The sequence below is a fragment of the Pseudopodoces humilis genome, chromosome 19 (genome assembly GCF_049639895.1).
Source record: "Pseudopodoces humilis isolate 2021_Gansu_Grassland_sample_001 chromosome 19, ASM4963989v1, whole genome shotgun sequence".
In the NCBI taxonomy this organism is placed as follows: domain Eukaryota; kingdom Metazoa; phylum Chordata; class Aves; order Passeriformes; family Paridae; genus Pseudopodoces; species Pseudopodoces humilis.
The window spans coordinates 6,925,504-6,948,398 of record NC_142218.1 but is presented as its reverse complement, the minus strand read 5'-3'; the positions used below and the strand labels follow the sequence as shown (position 1 = coordinate 6,948,398).

Here is a 22,895-nt window from a genome sequence, read left to right as displayed (position 1 = left end):
TGTATGACGGAAAGGCAATGGACTCTTTGGAAGGGGATGCCTGTCCTACCATCAGGCAGCCATGGCTCGAGGCTGGGCACGGATGAAGCAAGCGCTGGTTAGCACAAACTTGAGCAGGAGATGAAGGGGATAGGACAGACCTGGGAATGTGATCTGCACTGGACTGCACTAGCTCTGTGCACAGGACCCGTCCCAGGCCCCAGAGGCTCTGGGTGATGGCTGGGTGCTGCTGTGCATGGGCAGTGCTGGCTGTGTGCAGCCCTGGATGGGACAGCCTGGAAAGAGCACGGCTGCCTCCGGATCCCAGCAACGTCTGCAGTGACAGGAGAGGGATGTGTCTCTGCCCAACCTTGTAATCTTGCAGCCAACTTCTTTGTGCAGCTGGTGGGCTAGGGGTCCAGAGGCCAGGGCCTTGGCAGCCAGACCTGAAAGCAGATGAGACTCCAAATCAAGCCATCTGGACACAACACGCTCCAGCACCTCCAGCAGCTTCCCAGAGAAGAACCTAGGACACCGAGCTGTGAAGCTGAAGCACCTCCAGCTCACCAGTGTGTCTGACAGCATGCCTTGTACTGGGATTCAAAGACAATTGGCCCTTGTGTCTTTATGCATTTCTGCTTGCAGAGTGTAATTTTCTTCTGAAAATGCTCTTTTGCAATTACTGTGAATTACACATGAAAAGCAAGTGACCACGTATTGATTGGAGCCCAAGAAAAGCACCAGAGCCATTTAGAGTAGATTAACTTTTTCTGGAAAACGGCTTCACAGTTATTTAAAGAGATTAATCAGTTCCTTTTAGGTCATTTACTATTGTTTCCATGGCCTAGCCTGGAATATCCCCCTCTCCGTTGTGGACAGAGCTGAGACCTTCTCAAGAGGAGGAGTGCCAGGAGGAGGAAGGAGGGGTGCAAGCAGATGGTGCTGCTCTCTGGGTTTCTGTGGAGACTGTACCACAGCTGCCTCAGGGCAGGGCACAGGGGAACCCTCCTCAGCCAACCCAAATACCTGCGTGCTCCATGCCAGGTGCAGCCAAAGAACAGGAGAGCAGCATTCCTGGGATACATCCTGGGACATCGCTTGTGCACCCTCACTCTCCTCCTGCTCCTCCTGCCAGCACGCTGCAGGCAGAGCAGGCGCCTGCCCTCCGGTATTTCAAAGCATTTTTTTCTTCAGGAAGAAAGCATTGAAGTCAAATAGCTCCTGTGGTGGAATACTTCCCAAATGTCAACACAATCTGTGCTACATTACGGGTAAATGTGATAATCTTAACGCCTGGCTTCTTAATGTCAGTGCCACTGAAGTCTGATGGATTGACAGACAGCCAGAATGACACGCAGTCGTAGCTGATAAGGGCTCTCTCCGGGGAAATCACAGCTTTTTAAAGATGTTGGCAGCTACTAGCAAGTACCTTTTTATTTAAAAGGATTACAAGCATTGATTGCACTTCCTGTTTTCTTTTTATCACATTCCTGCACCAAGTGAAGCTTGTGCTTCGAGCTGAGCTTTTCAGACAATTATTCTGGAATAATGAAGGCGTGTCATGTTGCCTGTAATGAGTGTTTTCAATGCCTAATTTGCGTGCAGTGTGAAGGGATTTCAACAGCTGCCTGGCTCCTGGCTAAAGGTGAGTGACTCCTGACCGCCGTGGAGGCTGCCGTGGGCTGCCTCTGCCAGGGTGGATGGCAACGCGTGCTTCCCTCAGCAGAAGAGGGATTAAAACTCCAAGAATTACCGTGGTTAAAACACAAGCTAAGGGGATCTGTTCTGCTTAGAAATGGCTGGTGGCTGTTCCCCCAGTGAAAAGCTGGACCAATTCGTGCTCACCTGAGCAGCTCCTCCACAGCAGCGAAGGAGATGAAAAATGGATGTCTATAAAGCTGCAGTGTAGCTGGACAGGGCAGTTAACAACCCCGAGCCACAAACACTCGCTGGCACTGACTACAGATGAGGGATGTCTGAGAATCAGCACTTGGCCTCCCAGCCACGGCCCATGGCACACGCAGCAGCAGAAGGGGTGGCTGGATGGTGTGGCTCGCTCTGCAGCCTAGGGGAGGCAAACACCAAGGCACTGGGCTCCTGCTCCTGCTTTCACCTTTTCTTTCTTGCCCAATGTCACGCTGTTAAGTGCCAGATTTGACCCCTCACAAGGGTGGGATGGACCATGGGAAGGCCAGGGCTGTGTGATTGCTGCATGGGGAGCCCTGGCTGTGCTTTGCTGTGTATCCCAATTACTTCAGACTCTGCCCATCCATGCTGGATTCAGCTTTGCAAAGCCCAAGGTACTTCCATAAAAATTTGAAGAACAGTCATTAAATCCACACTCATATGGAAAGGGATTGTGAGGCTGGAGAAAGCCCAGGCTGGGATGTGTGAGTGACAGATGATGGCCAGCCTGGCTGCTCAGCATGGCACCAGCATCCCAAGAGGACATAGCCTCACTGGCAGCAGGAGCACCAGCTCTCCACCACACCGCCCTGGCTGCTCAGCAAGGTGAGGGGTGGTCTCAGCCCCACTGACTGCACAGAAGCACAATTCCAGGACCAAGTGAAATTCAATGATTTTGTTTCTCTCCAGCTTCTCTGGCTGTGGTGACAGAGCTGTGACAGCTGTCTGGAAACACAGCTCCGTTCCCAGCAGTGAGAGGGGAGCAAGAACTGCTGCTGCCAAGCACAAAGCCAGGTCATCTCCAGATACTGGGAACACTCCTGGCATGGGCTGGGATGCAGCAGAGCCACAGCAAGCAGAGAGCACAAACCAGAGTTCTGTGGCACAGAAAGACAGCCCTGACAAGACAGAGCACCAAGCACAGGGCAGAGAGGTAAAACAGAGATTTTGCTGAGCAGGGAGAGTCTGACACCAACCCTGAAAGGAGCTCAAGGGCTTGGTAAATGAAAGGATGTAGGGGGTAGATATTAGCTGTGGTGGAGGTGGTTAAAGGAGTCAGCTTTCTGGTGATAAAGCAGCTTCCTCAGAGGATATGGGGGGAGAAGGGATCACCTTCCAGAGCAAGATATTGCCAGTGGGAACAGGAGGTAGAGGTTGACACAGCCTTGCTACATTCAGTTACCAGAGATAGATTTTCCTCCTGGGGTTGAAGGTATCACTGCCCTTTTTTCACTTCCCCTTAATGATCCCAGCAGATCACATCCATCTTTTGCAAATACCTCTCTAGAGGAGACCTGGACACCTTGCCTTCTGGAGCTTGCCATGGCTCAGTGCAGGCACTGGAGGTGACTGATGCAGTCTCCCTGTGCTGGGGATGAAAAGGGGCTGCAGCAGCCCGTGGCTGATGGGACACAGCAGCACCAGCCCTGTAGGACCCGTTCAGAATGTGACAGTGGCAAGTGCCACTCGGCCAGCACTGCCAGTAGACAGCCACAGGTCACATCCCATGTGGCGAGAACCATCATCTGCAGAGCAGGACTGGCTTCCCCTCCTGCCCTTACCCTGCTCTGCAACGAGGCTGTTGTGCAACTGCTGGAGAGAGAGAAGCTGCTATAGGAAAATTTCCTCAGAAGGAGCTGTGTTGAGGAGGCATGGAGCTATTCAAGCATCTTCACAGATGCTTCTGCAATCAAAGCTCTCAATAATCCTCCTCTTTTGTAGTGAAGGGTCTGGTTCTGACTGGCAATCTGTTGCTTTGAGCTCTCTCCATTTCCCCACAATATACAAGAAGCAAATCCTCCTGCACAGCACAGGCTCACACTCAATGCCAGGCACTTGTCACCTCCACAGCAATGAGCACAGTGACTGCAGACACCTCCTCCTCAACATGGAGTTCCCAGAACACTCCAGGCCCCAGCCTCTAGAGTCCCAAAGTGTTTGGGTGCCTGAAGTAGGACAGCAGGACTTGGAGAGCTGCAGCTGGATGAGAGTTCTTGTTGCCAAGGACCTGGGCTTGAAACCTGGGTAAAAACACTCAGCTTAACTCTCTGCAAACAGCAATGGGCCAAGTGTCCAGACCTGCCAGAGCAGGCAGCTGTGACCACAGCACTGACAGACTTGCTGTGAGGGGGCAATTAATGTGATGCTGGCAGAAAGTCTTTCTAAAGGCTGGCAGCTGTAGAGGGACTCACTGTAAGTGTGAGAAGGAAAACTGCGTGGACACTGAGGTCTGACAGTACACCTTGTGCCTCTGGAAAACCCTCTGGCCTCAAGACTTCCCCCTTCTGTCACAGCATCCCACTAACTGCTGTCATCAAAGGTCACCAGATGCTTCTGCCATAACATTTAGTGAATAATCAAGGGAGCAGGATGGAGTGGAGGCAGGGGGATGGTGAAGGATAAGGAAACACTCAAAGACCTGGGGGAACAATAATCCTGTTTTGGAGCCAGGACTGCAAGACGCTGTTTAAATGACTGTTGCCTTATGGAGCAGTTTAAAGTCTGCCTTTTCTATGTGCTGACCTATACTGAGGCCACCACCGAGCTCAGCTGTGTCCCCTCTCTCTGTGCCTGCTCCATCCCTCCATGGTGTGTCCTTGTCACACTGATGGCTGCTGGAGCATTTGCAGCCACCTCAGTGAGGTTTCCCAGGCCTTCTTTGCCATGAGCACCTTGATCCTTCCCTAGCCCCTGGCCAGCAAGGAAACCACCAGCAATTGATTTAGCTGTGGTCAGGCCAGAATGTCATTTATTTGCATAATTTCAATATTAAAACTGAGTTTGAAGGAGGGTTTTTTAGCTGCTGCCAGTAACTGAACACTGCTGTAACACACGACATCACCAAAATGAGAATGGGTCAAAACTGTTGACAATGCTCAGCTGTACTGAAGCCATGAAGAATTAGAGAATCATAGAATAGTTTGAGCTGCTCAAAGCACAACCCAACTTTTTCCTGAAAGGATGGAGAAAGCCAAGGGCATTATTTTTCATTGTTCATTTTCATTTCCTTCAAGTTCAGGAGAAAAAAATTGACCCTTCTCTTGAAGAAGCTTTTTCTGATGAGCATTTCAATGAGAAATGGGAAGAAGCCAGAGATACAGCATCCTGCCAGTGGGAACATGCTGCAGCCTGTCAGCCACCCAGCCCCTCGTGGAAGCCACCAAAGGGACCACAATGACAGGGCGATGTAAGGAAAGAAAAAAAGACAAAAAAAAGCACGTAAGACTCAGGCTAGACGACAAGGAAATAATTTATTTCCAGGTCCCAGAAAGACCTTGAAAAAATAACAAGGGTGAGGAAATCAACCTTCTAATTTCATCTGGGTAGAGAAACAAAACCAAAGTGACTCCATCAGACATGGTGGCAGCTGCCAGCTCCTCCTGCGGGGGCAGACAGGGGGCGCGGGCAGCGCGGCGGGGCCGGATCGCTCGGTACTGGATCCCTCGGTACTGGATCGCTTGGCACCGGACCACTCGGTACCGGATCCCTTGGTACCAGATCCCTCAGTACCAGATCCCTCAGTACTGGATTGTTTGGCACCAGATCCCTCAGTACCAGATCCCTCAGTACCAGATCCCTCAGTACCGGATCGTTTGGCACCAGATCCCTCAGTACCGGACCACTCGGTACCACGCTCCTCCCGTATTTACACGTGGGATAGAAAGTAAAACGCAAGCGTGCGTGCATGCGCGCCGGGGAGCACGGGCTGGGCAGGGGTGGTCAGGGATGGGGGAGAACCCGCTGGGAGGGTTGCTAAACACGTACCCTGTCAGACCCCATCTCCTAGGACAGAGCCCTGCTATTGCACAACACTTGGCTAGAGGAAGGGCCAGTGCCAGAGGGGCTCGGGCACAGCTCTGCAGCCCAGAGGGAAAACACGAACACATTCCTGAGGAAAGAGAGGGCTTTCTCTGTTCTCCTGCTGGGAGGCGCGGGGTGCCACGTGCTTGAGATGGCGTGGCCAGAGCTGGCACTCGAGGGCCCTGCTGCCTTCCCCAGCATCATCACAGTGAACCAGCAGCACGCTGGGCACAGGTGCCAGCCACAGCAGCATCGCCTCCTCGGAGGGACCCTGGTCCCTCCAGGGGCTCCTGGCCCCGGTATGAGCCAAGCTGGGGCTTTGCACAGGGGCCGTGGTGGCAGTGGGCAGGAGCAGCTGAGGGCAGGCACCATGGCAAAGACAGGTCCTGTCCCTCTCTGCTGCTGGGTCTCGTGCTGCAGCCAAAGGACCAACGCCAGCAGCCGGGAAGCAACACGCAGTAAAAAAATGGACACGCATGTACATTTACAGTTAAACCTTCTCCAAGGACAGAAAACAGTGTCTGTGGTTAAACTAAAAAGGACAAACCCAATGACAAGCCCAGGATGTGTCAGGCCTTGGGAGACTATCAGTTACCTATCAATGATATAATTGATTTTTTTCCCAACATGAACAGATAAAGAGCTGCACCAGCCAGGATGGCCTGAGGTGCTGTGCAAGGACATCACTCTACAGGCTGTTCAGTTTTCCCTGTGGTAGTTGGCAGGCTGGGAAGGCACCGGGCACCCAGTGCTTTTCTCCAGCATCATCTGCAGCCTGAAGAGCATCGGCACATCCCACTGGCATCCTCATCACCTACCTCCCAAACCCAGGAATTGCATGCAAGAGCAGTCCCGCTGGGAGCTCATGCTGGTTTGCTGTGGGATACTGTGCTGGGGTGGGGACACCCTGGGTACCCCGAGGTGTCACAGACGTGCTGCCCAACCTGCAGCCAGCTTGGCCCCAGAGCTGTGCCAGCAGGTTCTGGCCTCACAAACATCTCTTGGGGATGGCTGTTCTGTTGCTAATGGTGATGCTCTGCTGTCAGCTAGGTGCAAGCAGGAATTATTCTTCCCAGCCAGAGGTCCAGGGTTCTCCCTCACCCTGCAGCAAAGTCCTCCATGGGATGCAACTCTCCCCCAGCCACCGTGGGCCAGGGAGCACTGACACCCTGCCTGCTGCCCTGTGCAGCTCACACCATTTGGTGACAGCCAATGCCTGGCTGGGAGCTCTGCAAACCCCAGGTCCTGTGTGAGGGGCTGGCAGATCCCACCTGGGGGTGCTGCTCTGGGCCCCCCAGAATGCTCTGATGGCATTCCCCAGCAGCACAGCTGCTCTGTGGCCCAGGGCACATTGCGCCTCGGTGACAGGTGGGACATCCCTGTCTGTCACTGGGCTGTGGGGCACACCAGGACTTCACAGACAATGTCTGCTGTGCAGGGAGTGTTGGGGATCCCCTTCACATCACCAGCACCTCTGTGACCACAATACAGGGGTGAAGTGATTGCAGCACGGAAGGGAAACCTGGTTTGAGGAGAGCGGCCGTTCTGTGCAGGATGTGATCCCAGCCTGGCATCCTCCCTCTAACACCATGCCCGCAGCCAGGGGCTACCGAGAGGCCCACGGGGAGCAGCGAAAAGGAAGACTTCAAAAAGCACGTAAACTTAGGAGGGAAAAATCTGAACAGAAGTTAAAAGCTTGTTTCCCTCAGCAAGGAAAGCTCTTAAAGAAATCAAAGCTCTTTAAATGCTCTGACTCAAGTGACAAAAACAATTTAGACAACAAAAGGCTCCCGGTTTGCTCTTCCTCTCCTGGATAGGGATCACCGAACAGATCTATTTAAATTATAATTTGTGGGGGAGAAACCCTCTTCAAACCCTCTTGAATTAGATTTTCTCCTTCTTAAGTCAATGCGTAGTGCTTTAATGGAGACTGGCTTTGAGGAGATGAGGACAGCCCGGTGGCTCCTCTGGGCTCCCCAGCCTCCCCACGTGAGTGTGGAGCCCACCCGAGCCCAAAGGCAGCTGCGGAGGAGCAGTGGCCCGGTGCCCGCGGTGCAGCCTCTGGCCGGCAGCCATGGAGTCCGGCCCAGGAGCACACGATTCCCGTGTGGCACCTCACGGCCTGGAGCCCCAGTCCAGGAGGTGTCCGGAGCCCACGGGGTTGGAGGGGCAGCTAGGACTCCTCGCCGTCCTCCTCGCCCCTGCGCCCCGCGTACAGCGCTGCCAGCTGCCGGAATCGTGGCCCCCAGCCCCCCAGGTAGGAGAAGTCCTGCTCCGAGCTGCTGGACCAGGTGTTGATGGAGCTCAGGGAGGGCACTGGGGAGTCCGAGCCCTCGAAGGCATAGGTCTGGAATGAGTCATAGGGCGGCACAGAGAGGTCCTCATCTGCCTGCTCCACCTTCCTGCAGATATAGTCTCTGAACACAGAGAAGTCCAGGTCTGGGCTCTGCACCCACTGTGGGAGGGCATGGAGCTCCGAGGCTGGGTTTCTGCCTGGGCCCCCCTCTCCTGGCCCCCCACCTCCATCACCAGCTTTGATCTCACTGAAGTCGTAGAGGCTGCGCAGGGCTGACATGTCATAGGCCTCTGTGTCCTGCTCACCACCCCCTTCATCGTTGTATTTGATGACATTGTCCCTCATGTCCTCGTCATCCTCAGAGGTCAGGTGGCTTTTGTGGTGTCGCTTCAGCGTGAGGATCAGAAGGACCAGCACTGGGAAAGGAAGAGACAGTCAGATGGGCGCAGAGTCTCGGGAACGCCGTGCTCCTGCAGGGTGAGGATGACTCCTGCTTGGTGCCAGGTGTGGAGGCACGGCACCCCCGGCACGGGGAGCCCTGCCGGCATGCCAGACAGCTCCCATCAGCCAGGCTCATCAAGCAGCAGCCGTGCTGTGCACTGGCTTGGAGAGAGGCTTGCCCAAGCTCCAGGGCAGACTGAGAGCTTCCTTTGCCATGCAGCGTGACCACCGAGACAGGAGGGAGCGATGGATAAACACACAGCTGGACAGACAAACGGATGGGTTCTGCAGATGAGTAGGAAAACGGGGTGCATGATTCACAGTAGCAGGCAAATGTTGGGTGGGTGAATGTGGAGCAGATGGCACAGAGCCCGAGCAGCGAGCCACAGCTGTGTCCTGGATCATCATCCATTCAGCCCATCACCTTTAAAGCACCGATGTGCACTTTATTCGTTTGGGCAATTAGGCAGAAATTTGTTTGCACTGCGTTGGAAAATGAAACCAGTGTAAAGCGCACCCTGTGGGAAAGGGTTTTCTGAACAGAGATGCTGCAGGAGACACGGAGTGGAGCCATGCCAAGGAGAGGAGACCTCACCAAACAACGTGCTGCCTCCCACAGGTGTCTGGACAGCCCTTGGAGCCAGCAAGGAGACAGCTTTGGGGCCAGAGAGGACTTTCAGCAGCTGCATCCATCAACTGTCCTGTGCTAAACCTGATGGCACTCCAATATCCCTTTTTCAGAGCCCCTTCCCACAGGCACAGAAGCACATGCTCCCCATGCCCAGCACAGCTTGTGCCAGTGTGCCCCTGGCAGGCAGCAGCACTCCTGGGGTACAGGTCCTGACCTAGGCAGCACACTGGTTTGACCACAGCCAAGCTCTGCATCCTGCCCACACACACACACACTCTAACACTGACCTTTCCAGGTAAGGACACACCTGTGTGCCCCACACCTGCCACACCTTCCCACATGCTGGGAGCACACACCCCATCTGCTTCGAGATGCCTGCTGTGGGCACAGCATGACAGCTGGCAAGCTGCTCTTGGCTCCTGCCTTTCTATGCAGGGAGTGAGCCAGCAGCTCTCCAGGCTCTGCTGGGCAGCATCACACTCTGCTCTGGCTGCCTTGTGGAGCCCCAGCACGCCTGAGCTGGTCCCCCCATCAGGGGCTGAGGTCCATGCCCCCCATGCTGCAGCTACCAGGGAGGAGACAGATGCAGAGAAGCCTGCTCTGTGCCCACAGCACCTGCCTGCACACATTCACATGATGCTGATGGAGTGGAGCTGGGACAGGACAGGACAGGAAGGACGCAGGGGACAGGCAGGCACTCACCAACCAGAATGAGGACACAGACCAGCAGCGCGATGAGGGCGCCGGGGCTCAGCGTGGCTGACACGACGTAGGCTGTGCTGTTGCAGGACTGGATGGCCCCGTTGCTGTCACAGCCGCAGACACGGATGGTCAGAGTCCCTGTGCTGCTCAGGGCTGGGGGGCCGCTGTCCACCACCAGGATGGGGAGCAGGTACACATCCTGCTCCTGGCGATTGAAGCCCACTCTCTGTGTGTGCACCGCTGCCGTGTTGTCTGCAGGGAACAAGCGAAGCCACAGCCAAGTCACCCCCACATCACAGCCTGCAGGACCTGCCAGGAGCTCCTTCATGCTCTGGAGCTATTCCTGCACCACCTCCAGGAGCCATCCTGAGAGAGCCTGGGGCCTCCCCCTCCTCCATCACATAGACTCAGCTCATGGACCCTGGCACTGCAGCCCCCTGCAGCCTGAGTGCCTGAACATGGCCAGCTCCACTCCAGCACGTTCCCCTTTGCCAGCAGCACCTCAGGGCTAGCCTGGCATCTCCTTTGTCACCACACCTGGGAATGAGCCTGGCACAGAAACGGCAGCACATGAGTCTCTGAACCAAGCTGACAAACAATGCAGGTGCCACAGAGAGAGGGGAAAAACTTCTAAAAGACCATCTGAGAGTGGCACAGAATCAGAATAAAAATCAATTGCTGACATGTACACAAGAACAGAAAAGATCTGCAGGTGGCAATGAGGCTGCAAGAGCAGACACTGCTTCTTCCAAAGCCAAGAGCCATGAGTGAATGGTCCTGCCTCAGCCAGAGGGCCAGATACCCCTGTGATCCTCTGTAACTCCTGAAAGAGTAGGTAGAGCTTCTTCCAAGCCTCTCAGCCAAGTCAGGCATCCTCCTCCCCATCTGCTTCCACCCTGCTGCTTCAGGGGCTCAGCTGGCACAGCACAACTCATTAAGATCCCATTAACACAGCCACTTCACGGGACCCTCCAGGGCCCTGGTGCCAGCAATGAACCCAAGGAGCAGCTGCTGCCAACCAGGAACAGGGAGGGAGGGTAGGGACAGGGACTGACACTGGGATTGACTCCCTGCTCAGGGGTGCTGCAGGCTGCCAGCCAGCAGCAGCATGGGCAGGATGGGACTGAACAGCAGGTGACAATTGCAGCCAGGTGTCACAAGCTGCTGCTGACTGTCTGAAGTCTTCATCTAATAAACCACAGATTGGCCCACTCATGGCAAGGTGCTGCTGTCTACAGACTCTCCTCATTGGACCTGATTTATGCCACACCATCCCCTTTCTCTATGAATCAGCTCTTCCATTGGAAAAGACATCTACTGTAACTCTGGCCCTTGGGCCGCTGCCATCACGGAAATTGCTGTATGGATTGGGTGCTGCATGAGAGCACACAGGGCATGGTGGGGACAGGAGGTGAGCCAGGATGGAAGATCTACTGGTCAGCCAGGAAGCAGATCCCAAAGGCTCTGTCTGGCAGCCAGGGCACTGCAGAGCACAGACTCCTGTCCTGTGGGACACCTGCCACTGTGGCTGAGACTGCTGGAGCAGCATGTGGCAGCAGCACCATGGCAACTGGGCAGAGGTGTCGGGAGGAACAGGGGAGCACTGGCCCCTGGGTGCAAGGAGGCTGAACCAAGTGTGGTGGCAGCAACATCTGAGAGCTGCCTGTGGCCTACCAGGGACAAGCTAGGAAAAAAAAATATTGTTATGCTAATCGTTTGAGCAAAGGTAATGAGATCTCATTTGGTGCTGGTCCCCCCTCCTTGCTGCAGTGTATTATTATTATTAACATAAATAATGTTAATGGCACCATCTCAGCAAGAAGCCAGGACTAGCTCCTAGCTAGCCCAGCTAAAAGTAAGCCTCAGACACCTGGATCAAGTGGAGATAAAACCACAGGACAAAAAGGACAGACCAAAGTGCTGTAAGAGAGCGAGGCTCTGGCCACAGCCCAGGAAGGCCACCTTTGCTGTCACTGTCACATCAGTCAGGTCACCAGCCTGGGGTTGGGGTCAGATCCTGGCTCAGAGGATCCCTGAGCACACAGCCCTGCCCCTCCACTGCAGCTCAGCCCAACCTTCACACAGGGCTGATGGAATATAGTGCTTGGGAACTCCCCCAGCTGCTCTTCAGCCCTGTGTAAACACAGGGGTAGCACCAAACCTCTCTGGAAATGCAGCAGGAGGCTGGCAACTCCCTTCTGTTTACAGCCAGCTCCAGCTCCTGTTAGGGACCTGCGACAAGGCATGCTGTATTTTTAGAAACAGTCTCTAGAAACCAAGGGGAACTAGACATGAAAGTGGCAGAGGGGCAGGCACCAACCTCAGCTCAGCCCAGACAGTTTAGGCAACCTGGCACCACTGAAAAAGAAATATTGCCACCCACCAAGTCAAAATAAAGAAGCTGATACTTAAATCTAACAGCAGCATGACACACAGCTCTGCTCAGAGAAATCTTGCCTCAGGAAGGGGCTGAGGGTTTGCCCTGTGACCCAAAACTTAATGTAAGGGAGCAACAAAAAACACAACTACAAACACTATTTTAAACATCATGAAACTGTATTTTATCTCCTGAACAGGGTGACAGGCACCCTTCATCCCAGGAGGGAGATCCACAGAAATTTCACGTGTACACCAATGAAACTGCTCACCAAGGGTTGACAGCCAGAGCCCAGCCTGGCAGGGATCACCTGCCTCCAGCACTGAAATGGCTCCACCACCTGCCCACTACCCCCTGCTCCCCACCACCATGAACTCCTCTGTTTGCACTCACAAACTTCTGTCTTCCCCTCTGAGATACTCCATAAAAAGCAGTGCTCGGCCATATGATTGTAGTCCTTTTGATCACAGATCTGGGAAAATTTCGCCCAGATCTTGGAATGTGTATCCTGGAAAATGCATCCAAAGCAACCTCCTACAAAACAATCAACATTTCTCTTGGTGCAGTTGTTTCTTTACGTGTAGCTGACCCACAGCAGCTGCTTTGGGATGTGTCTTGGTGCAGATTTGTTTGCATTGGCACAGCCCAGGCAGCCCTGGCCCCGCAGCCCTCGTGTGTCTTCCTCCGCAGCAGCTTCCTGCCAAATCCATTTCTGGGGTGATGAGCTGAGGAGCAGTGCATCTCAGGAGCAGCACTGGAATGTGAGCAGACGTTAATCCACAGCTTTCCTGAACAGACGAGTCTGGGTCTCCACACTTGGTTTCCTGCCCAGTCCCCACAAAGCTGCACCTTCTGCTGCGGCTGTGCTGAGTGTCCTCTGATGCCCCAACAAAAACCTTTTACTATCACTGCTTTCTTGCTGCACAAATTGACATTTTCTTCATAGGTTTTTAGTGCCACCCTCTCTCTGATCATGCAGTGACATTATCCTGTGCTACATCACATCACCTTGTGTGACAGGGCAGGAGATGGCCCCTCTGTCCACCCGAGGAGCAGGACACTGGACAAGGCAGGAACTGACATGAGCTGAACACACAGGGACTCATCAATACTGCCCTAAGAGGAACATTTGGAAATGCAATATACTCTGGTGGTAGCTTAACATCACTAGGAATAATAAAATAATTAAGTCTCCCAGACTCCCTCTCCAAAGAGGCTCTTGGCAACCTCAAAGACCGAACTAATAAATCCTTCTCATAACTCAATCTCAAACAGCGCTAGGAGAGATTTTGATGTCCCTTCCCTCTCCCACACTCACAGGGCCCTGTGAGCATCAGTCTCCCCCTTCTCCAGCAGCTGCTGTGCCGTACCAGAGCCTGGGAACACGGGCTCTGGGGAGGAGCACCCGGCTGGGCCTGCGGGCACACTGCTGCCAGAGCTGCCCCAAGGGAGCAGACCTCCTCCAGCCCCAGATGGTGCAGCTGGTAGAAGAAACATCCTGTTTTTCCCTTCTGCCTCTTCCTTCTCTCGAGTTCTCTGGATACCAGGCCACAGCACCACTGCTGCTCCGCTGTTTGCTCAGTCCTGAGGAGGTTTGATGCTCTTTTACACACACACCCTGGCCCGGTCAAACGAGCATCTGCGCTGCTTGTGCTGAGAAGGGCATCCCTGCGGGGCTGGAGGAGGCTTCCTCTATCCTCAGGCAATCCTCAAATCCTAACATTTTGCTTTTGATTGTTAGGATTTTCAGATCTTCTATCACCCATTACATGCTCTTAATGAGACCTGCAGAGAGTTCAGACATCTGCTTGCCGAGCCCTTGAGCCCTGGAGTCAGTAGCTCCATGTGTCACTCCATATTACCTAGCATTCCTTCCAGGTTGCCGGGCTTGGATGCTTGTTACCATCCCTTCCAACACAATTAGCATTTCTTGGAGAACATGATTTCAGGCTTTAATTGCCTTTGATCCTGCTGTAATCAATTTTCTCAGGCCAGAAAGACCCAGCAAAAGGCGAGTTAGGAAACAGAGGATGGTGAATGTCTTTGGAATGGTACTAGTTGGATCTTAACACAGTCAGCTTCTCTAATTCCATCTCTTCCTTTAGTCACTCCTTATGATGGGTATCTTCTTCCTGGATGGGCGCTGTTGTTACCACAGGTGACATTTATTTCTTGTCTGATGGATCAGGAAGTGTGTGAGTGCTCCCTCAGACAGAGCAAAAGCATGGAAAGAGAGACACCAATAGGCAATGGTGCTGTTTCCAAAGCCCAGCTCTTGCCAACCACCCATAACTCAGCTCTGTGGTCACCTGCAGGGACACCTTTGGTTTTTGCATCTCCAGCCCGGAGCACTGGAGCCAGCAGCTCTGTGTGCCACAGCCAGGACCCCAGAAGGAGCCCCAATACTGCTGCCATCTCAGCCCCCTAGGCTCTCCCACCATTCCAGGTGCTCCTGCCCTGCCTGACTGCAACAGGAGTGCTCTGAGCCAGTGCTGGTCCCCACCCTGCTGAGAAGTCACTTCCCAAGGTGGCTTTCTGGTGGCACGAAGGAGCCAAGTGAAGTAGGTGCAAAGCAAAAGAGAGGATTTAAGCAAGAGCTTAGAGAATCCATCTGTGCTGACATCCATCAGTGTCACTCCTTGGCTGCAAAAGCAATATTTATAAATCACGTTTCAAAACTGGCTACAAATTTGTACAAAGAAACAGATGGGCTGGTGGTAGCAGTTTGTCACCACTGATATTTATATGGGGGAGTAGAGACAAATGCAAGAGGGGTGAATGCAGGAGAGGGAAGCAAAGGGGGAACACAAGGGAGGATGCAAGGACACCTACGAGAGCAGGGGCAAAGGTGAGTGTACCCAGGGCAGTCGATGGACTGAAGAAGGGGGCAGAAATCAAAGGGAGGGAGATGGCACCAAGGCACCCTCTTAGAAATGAGGAGTGCCTCCATCTGCCACAGGCAGCCACCTCCACTTGCTGTAGAAGACAGTACTGCTCAGCAATTGGGAGGGTCTCCAAACACTCTGGGAATAACCCTGCAGCAACAACATTTGTTTTCCCAAGAGCAGGAGGCGGGAGGTGATGCCAGCTTTTACTCATTTTATGCAGTGTTACACCACACAAAAAGCTCGAGGGATCATTTAGCAAAAAGAATTACCCTGTGCCACAAGAGCCTCATCCCACTCAAGAGAGCAGCAGCTCCGGAGGAGATGGTGGCACACATGTCCTGCATCTACTGTAATGCCAGCTCTTAGGCCACTGCTGTGGACCCCCACACAGAGCCAGGGAGCCAAGCAGCCTCTGCTAAGCTCCATACACCCCCAGCCACGTGCCCTGCCAGACGAGCAGAACAGTGGTGGTGGCTCTGGGATGGCAACCTGGCCATGGCAGACAGCCTGGCCCAGAGCTCAGAGCCTCATGAGGGTCTGGGCAGGGATGGATACCCGGGTGTAACTCAGTGTGTCTGAGCACATTTTTATAAGGTCCTTCAAAGAAAGTGAGGGAAGTTAATCGCTGGGTGTGGGGCAAAATCTTGCTGAGGATTAAAGCCTGTTTACATGATAAGAAGCAAAGGTCTTCCGAACAGCTGCCCTTGAGCAGAGGGGGAGGGACTCAAGTCAGGGACAGCTGTGCTACTCAGGACACAAAGCAATATCCAGCTGTGCTACCACCACATCTGAAGCTTTTCCATTTTGACTGTCCCTAATAACGCTGAACCAAACTGAGCAAGCACGATCTTACGTCAGCACAGGGCTCCTATGATAAGCTCAGAACAAACTAAACCAGGCTTTTGACAGATAAAGCTGCAAAAGCAGAGAAGAAAATGGTTTTAAAAGAAAACCCAACCAAAACCAAAGAAGAATTTCAATGTGGTCTGCTGGCCCCTGTGAAAAGCACATGCACACGTGGCTGGAGAAGGTCCCAGTATCTGCAGGGGACCCTGATGTACCTACTGCTACAATCAACACCTAAATTCACCCTAAACACCAGACAAAAATAGGAAGCATCCCAGTAACTACTTTTCTGGATTGTTACTGTCCACACAAATGCGGTCTGACCTGACAGCCTGCAAAATCCAACAGCAGCAAGGCTCAGCCAGCAGAGCCTGCATAGCACCCCATCACTCACAGCAGCATCAGGTCACCCAGGATGAGCTCCTGAGCTCAGGGATGCAGAGAGCCCCAGAGCTGCCCAGAGGAACAGACAGCTCTGCCTGGCTGTGTGTCCCAAAAGAGAGGATGAGCCCCAGGAAACAGAGGAACTGCACACCCCAGAGCCACCACACCCCAGGGAATCATGCTCTGCATGCTGTGTCCCAGAGAACCCATTGTGGCTGTGGGCTGGCTACAGTGTGGCCCCACTGCCTCCCATGGCTCTGGAGCTGGTCCCCTTCACTGGGGGCACAGGGCTGGCCACCACGTGGCAGCCTCAAGACAACCCATGCTCCAGGATTTACCTTGGAGAGGGATCAATCATAATGCTCAAAATGGGAGCGTGTTCATCTATAAATCCATATACTCTCATTGCCTGCAGGCAGGTTGGAGATTTCCCATCAAGAAAGGCACTGAGAGCCCTGAAAATACCAAAGACTTAACCAGACAGCATGAGAGGAGCTTTGTAGCTGCTTGCAGCAAGGGATAAAGCTCGCAGAGCCTCCTTGAGGAAATCCAAGCTGTTAGCTGACCAGTCCCACCATTTCAGGTTGACAAGAAGCTCAGCAGCATGCCCGAAGCACCCAGAGCTGGCACAGAGGAACCATAACCCGCACCCCTCTCCATGGCCAGAGGTGCTGCTCAGTGTGAAGGGTGCTGGGTACAGCAGGACTTACCCTGGATATCCAGCAAAGAGAAGTGGTGGTTGTTGGTGGCTTCAGGTGCCAATGTGAAGTAGAAACGATGGCCGCTCTGAGGCTCATCCCGGTCCACAACGCTGATTGTCTGGATCAGCTGTGGGGAGAAGGCAGAGGTAAGCACCAGTGCTGCTTCCACGGCCTCTCCCAGGGTCCCACAGGCAGGGTCCAGCCAGCAGCAGTGCTGGCTACAGCCAGAGAGGGACGAGCCTTCAGCCCTGCAGACGGGCTCAGTGGGACCAGCAGAGTGACTCCCACTGCGACAGGGGATGCACAGGAAGGCTCTCAGGCAGAAGGGAACAGATGGGAAAGCTGGCACTGGTCCAGATTGCTGCCTGCAGCCTGAGACCAGGGCTGGGGGACTCTCGCTACCTGGCCTGGCTTGGCATCCTCACACACAGAGGCTTCATAGGGGGTGGCAAGCTCAGGTGGATTGTCATTGACATCCAGGATCCGGATCCGGAGAGAGGCCCTTGACACCTGGGAATGGTTATCTGAAACAGAAAGAGAAGCAGAGCTTCAGGACAAAGGACCAGCTGTTGCTATCAGGGAGCAAACACCCTCATCCCCATCTGTCCAGAGGCCATCGTGGCTGCTGCCAGTGCTGCACCTCTGCCTGCCTGTGGCACAGACTGTCTAGAGGACAGCAGCACCTCTAGAGCATGCTTCAGCCTCATTGCACCCTGCAAAAGAAGCCCTTCCAAAACTGCTGAAGCCTGAGGCTCATGCTCACCACTGGACTGTGTGCCAAGGACTCCTGAAACACCACCTGATCTACTCCTGGAAAATGGGAACAGCCCAAAGCTAGTCCCAGCCATAAGGGTCAGCCATCCAGTGGCGAGGATCTGTGCTCCAGCTAAACAGCACCAAGATGGAACAGAAAACTTGAATGTGAGATCACCCTCTGACCTGGATCCTGATCCATAGGTGCTCGAGACTGGCAGCAACACCTGAAGGCTGAACAATGGAGCTGGGATGTGAAACAGCTGCAATCAACTGAGGGCACAGGTTGGTAGTGAGATCTGTCCATCCACCTCTGCTGTGCCCAGGTGATCCTGGGCCAAATGTACCCCACTGAGGCATGAGGCTCTTGCCCAGGGACTCAGGCCTCTTGTGCTGACATGGTTTTTGTGCCAGCGCAGCTTAAACACAGCACCATCCACCAGCTGGCATGAGGGGCTCACACAGTAAAACTGAGGGCAGCCCTCTCACCCTGGCACTTCCAGCCCAGCCTCACACAGGCAGTGGTCCTGGGGACCCCCCCCTCCCTTGGGGTTCACTCTGCACGTGGGGTGGGGCAGCATTTACACCTCCACTCACTGCAGCATCACTGAGCTGCACACACACTGCCGAGGGACACCTAGCCCGTGCCATAGGATTATAAATCACTCTGGAGGGCCTGATGTTTGCTGAAGCACCTCATATATCTCCAGAAATGAGAACTCCCTCTTACTCCATCTCCTTTGTTTTACCCAGAGGCTGCACCTGTGACAGAACTAATGCTTCTCTCCACACTCAGGCAGGAGTTCTGCTGCCTGTTTGTCTATAACATTAATACTGGCCCCAACAGATCAGGTGGGGGAGGACCCAGGGGAGAGGAGATTTAGCGCTGCTCCATAATTAGCCAGGAATCTAAGCCCCCTCCCCAGAGCTGCCTTCACCCGGTTCTCATGTTATCACTCCCTCTCACCCAGACCAGCTGCTCTGGTGATTAGATAGTTGTTTTTGGGGGAGGGAGGCTGAAGTCGTGACTGAAAGCCTAGAACTATGTGTTATTTTAAAAGGCATATTGGTGCAGTGAAATAAACTGCAATTGCTTGCAGGAAGAAAGAAAGGGGGAGGCAGTGGGGTGAGAAGGGAGCCCGGGGAGACAGCGGGGTGTGTGCTTGATGCCCACAAATGAGCAGGAAGAAAAAGGGTTCAGTTCCTGCAAGAAGGAGGATGACAGCATTTCATCACCCCCTCCTCAACCCACAGGAAGATGGATAACCATCCCCGCTGCTCAGCTCTGGAGCAGGCTGGGATTGCTGAGAGAAAGACGAGGAAAAGCAGAAAGAGAGGAAAGGAAGTAGAGCCTAAAAGGAGGAAGAATTCAGGATCCCAGCTCTCCCCCTTCTTAACTGTAACCCAGAGGAGGAGCTCCTCCCTTAGTGCCCCACAGTGTGGGAGCCAGCTGTGAGCAGGAACCAAACCCAGCACTGCCGAACCCTCCCCAGGACCTGCTGGGATCCTGCGTGCCAGGTCTGCACATCCAGGTGATCCTGAGCAAAGCAGCTTCTCTTGGAGAGCATCTTCCCCAGCCCCTGAGGAGGGATGTGTGTGCCAGAGCCGGGCAGAAGCACAGGGCCATGCTGGTCCAGCTCCAGCTGCAGAGCCGGGAGCGCTTGGAGCCGCACACAGGAGCGGGGTCACGGCCGCTCCTCGGCTCAGAGCTGAGCACCTGCAGCCATCCCCTCCCGAGCCAGGGGTACTTCCTGCATCCCTGGGCACGGCTCTGAGACAGTGACCTTTCTAAATGCACCCTGTCATATTAAAGCTCTCCTTCTGCCCTTCTAAAACTGCTGAAGCCTGAGGCTCATGCTTACTGCTGGCTCAGTGACGGGGTCAAACTTTGACGTGTCCAGGAACATCAAGGTTAGAAAGGCAACTGCTGCACTCTTGTCTACCTTTCCAGTGAGGCACACATCAGCTTTTTTTTATTTTTATTTTGGCTGTAGAATGTATATTTGAAGGTTTCTTAATGCTTTATCAACTTTCCCCTTCCTCTGAGCCAGTACCTGGATTTACAGGTGGAAAAAATGAAAAATGGTTGGATGTATTTGAAAGAAGTTATCTTCAAAACATCTGAAATATGTTTTTTGTAACAGTGGCATAAACTGATATTATGATGGTCAGAAGTGTGATTAAGATTGTTGGAGCACATCTGTGATGAAAGGCACAAAGCACTCAGCTAACACAGGATTCACATCTGCGAGGTCAGAAACTCTGGCCTGTGCTTTCTCTACCTGTGTGCATGCACCCAAAATGCCCCAGCACAGCAACAAAGGCTCAGCAGGCAGTCCCAGTGCCAGGAAGAGAAGCAGAGGGTGGATGAGGCTGTGGCATGGATGCTGCAGGCACCTGCCCTCAAAGAGCTCTGTGAGGAGCACCTGGCCCGTGATTGAGGCGAGGGCAGCACGTGCTGGCTGAGGGCAACTGGAAGGGAAAAAGCCATCTTCCATTTCAGCGTCTCTCCTCGGTATTCCAGCTCAGCTGACTGACATGCAAATTAGTTTAATTATTTCTTCTTCTAAAATAAATTATATTTTGCAGTGGCTGCAATATGTTGTGTCAGGCAAAATTACATTCAATATTTTTAAACTAATTGATGTCAGCCTTGAGAAAACCTGATTGACAGCAGCGAGAAAACTAGGCTGCTACCTAAACGCTTTCCTAAATTAAAATTAAACATGCCGTTTTTCTGCATTTCCTTCAGGAGTTGGAATGCTATTAATCTGAAAAGACTGAGGAAAGAGACATGGAAAATACACAGAACAAGAGGGAGATGCTGGAAGCACAGCCGTGCAGTATGGGAGCTCCAGGCTGGTGACTGGCAGCTGCCTTTGCCAACATGGGAGGAATTATTTCAGAGCCACTGGAGCTGCCGTGCGTGGGGGACAGAGCTGTGCCCGGTGCTTCCACGCTGCTGCTCTGTGCCTGCCTCAACACAGCCACCAGTGTGGCTCAGGGTGTGCCACCCCTGCCCAGGCTGCACTGGGACAGGACTGGCAGGGATGGGACAGGCAGTGCCAGGATTCTGGAGCATGAGATGGTCACAGTCCTGCTGCATGGCAATCATCAGGCCAAGAGTCAAATGCTTCAGGGGAATCTTCATCCACATCCCAGAGTATTTCCTTATTTAATTAATCATGTAAGTAAGTAATCTGAACAGTACAATATTCTCCTCTTAAATATTCAGATGCAAAACACCAACTTGCCCTCTCCCTGAGCTGCAGACAGCTGAGTGCTCATAGGACTGACACCGAACAGCTCTGGGCAACTGCTCAGCAATTCTGTAGCTCTGCAGCAGCTCCCAGGGATGGGAAGGGATTGACAGTGCTTGGTCACCCCTGCTGTGGCAGGAAAGGAGAGGACTTGTGGTTTCTGCGGTGCCAGGATCCAGCCCTTACTCCTTCAGACCCTCACATGATCTCCCAATAAAACACTTTACATTTTTACACTCAAACCTCTCCTGTGGAGCTCCAAATCCAGCAAATGCCATTTTCCCTCCTCCCCACACACACCCAAAAGTGCTCAGCAGCTTCTCTAGGTCTGAGGAGAGTCCAGGGGACCATGGGCTGCCATGTGCAGCTGCAGCACCTGGAACAGACCAGCTCAGGGACACTGCTGGGCACAGCATCCAACCTGCTCTTCTCTGTCAAGACCAAACTGGTACAATACTGAATTCCAAATTTTTACATCAGTAAGGAAGTCAGAAGAGGCAGGAGTGGAATTTACTCCTCACTATCTCATCAAATTGGGTGAACAAAATGCAGAATAGAAGACTGGGATGTGCCACTCTGCTCCCCAGCCCTGATGCCACGGCTCTGGGGCACAGGGTGGGTTTGTAGCTGTTGGTACAAGTCCTGCCTGCAGACCAGAATGCTGATGCCAAGGACAGAGCAGGGGCATGCCAGGGATATGACTCGTCTGACAGGTGGCTATATCAGAGGCTGGAGCTGAAAACGTGGCTCCCAGCTGAGGGGAAGCAAAGTGGAAGCAGCAGTTAAGCCAAGTAACATACAAATGGCTCTCACCTCTCCTGAGTCCTGACCAAACTGAGCAGCATGAGAGTCATTAAATTGCATCCAAACACAATGCTCTGATTAAAGCCAGTCTCCAGCAGGAAGATTTATCATCTCAATTACCAGCAGTGGACACAGCAGTCAAGGCCTCATCATTTTACATGAGCAAAGAGGAAAACAGGAAGAGAATCACTAATATTAGCCCAAGGAAGGTAAACAGCTTGCGAGGGAGATGAAGATTTATCTGTGGAAACGCTTGGCCTGGTCCCAGGCCAGATTAGCTGAACAGCCCCCATGCTTCCTGCTGGCTGCCTTGCTGCGAGGCCAAACACTCTGCTGCTCCCTGGCTGGCCAAGGCAGCTCCTGCTGGGGTGCCTGGATGGGGGGACAGAGCTGCCCTTGCTCCTCATGGCAGCAGTGGGAAGCCCAGACAGCTCATGGGCACAGCTGGGCACCTTCTGCAGCTTTTCTGACTGCTTTCAGAGGCAAATACACTCTGGTATCCGCAGGTGGGAAATAACCTGGACACGGTCTCTGCTGCAGCGGCTGCCAGGCAGGGCTCTCCAGGGTGGGGGCACAGCTCCTGTTGGGAGCCCCACAGGCTGCCCGTGGGAACAAGTGCTGTCCTTCAGCCTGCAGCGGTCAAACCCTGCCCAGGACAGCCCTGGCAGCAGACCAGGAGGGCAGCTCAAGGAGGCCCCAAGAATGCAGCATCTTGCTGCAGCACACCCCAGGCCATGTGACTGGTGCCATGGGAATCCAGCGGGCCCTGGCACCATGGGAATACAGTGGGTACAGTTTCCCACCAGCCCCAATGAGCTGATGCACCAGGCACAATCTTGGGCAGCAGGACTCCCACTGGGTTTATTCCATTCCTCCTGCCAAGTTTACATCTCACTGAGGAAAGAGAATGTGCAACCACTTGCCTCTGATGGAGTTGGTGATTTCCAGCCTTGTGGCATCCAGCTGCACCCCACATGCCCATGGTGAGCACCACAGAGCCCTGCCAGCACCCCTGGCCCCAGATAGCTGTGTGCCAGGAACTGGAACTGCACTGCTGGATGTGCTGCTGCCGGCCTGGAGGCTCCCAGCTGCCCTGCATTCCCTGTTCCCACTGCCATGGCTGATCC

At 53.6% G+C, this 22,895-nt stretch overlaps 1 protein-coding gene across 3 annotated transcripts in view; it reads right to left on the bottom strand.

Annotated features, from left to right (window-relative positions):
• Positions 1-6,203: 6,203 nt before the first annotated feature.
• The window catches only part of CDH22 (cadherin 22), a 69,756-nt gene continuing 53,064 nt past the window's right edge, over positions 6,204-22,895 (bottom strand). For 2 of the 3 annotated variants that reach the window (XM_088064418.1, XM_005524701.2), the window contains exons 9-12: positions 17,354-17,475; positions 16,961-17,078; positions 9,756-10,007; positions 6,204-8,397 (exon numbers count right to left, since the gene is read on the bottom strand). In XM_088064418.1, coding sequence (XP_087920544.1) covers positions 7,859-8,397; positions 9,756-10,007; positions 16,961-17,078; positions 17,354-17,475 — 1,031 coding nt within the window. In that variant the 3' untranslated portion in view covers positions 6,204-7,858. Of the gene's footprint in view, positions 8,398-8,724; positions 8,906-9,755; positions 10,008-16,960; positions 17,079-17,353; positions 17,476-22,895 lie in introns of those variants that run through there. The other variant, XM_088064419.1, reaches the window with a different exon arrangement.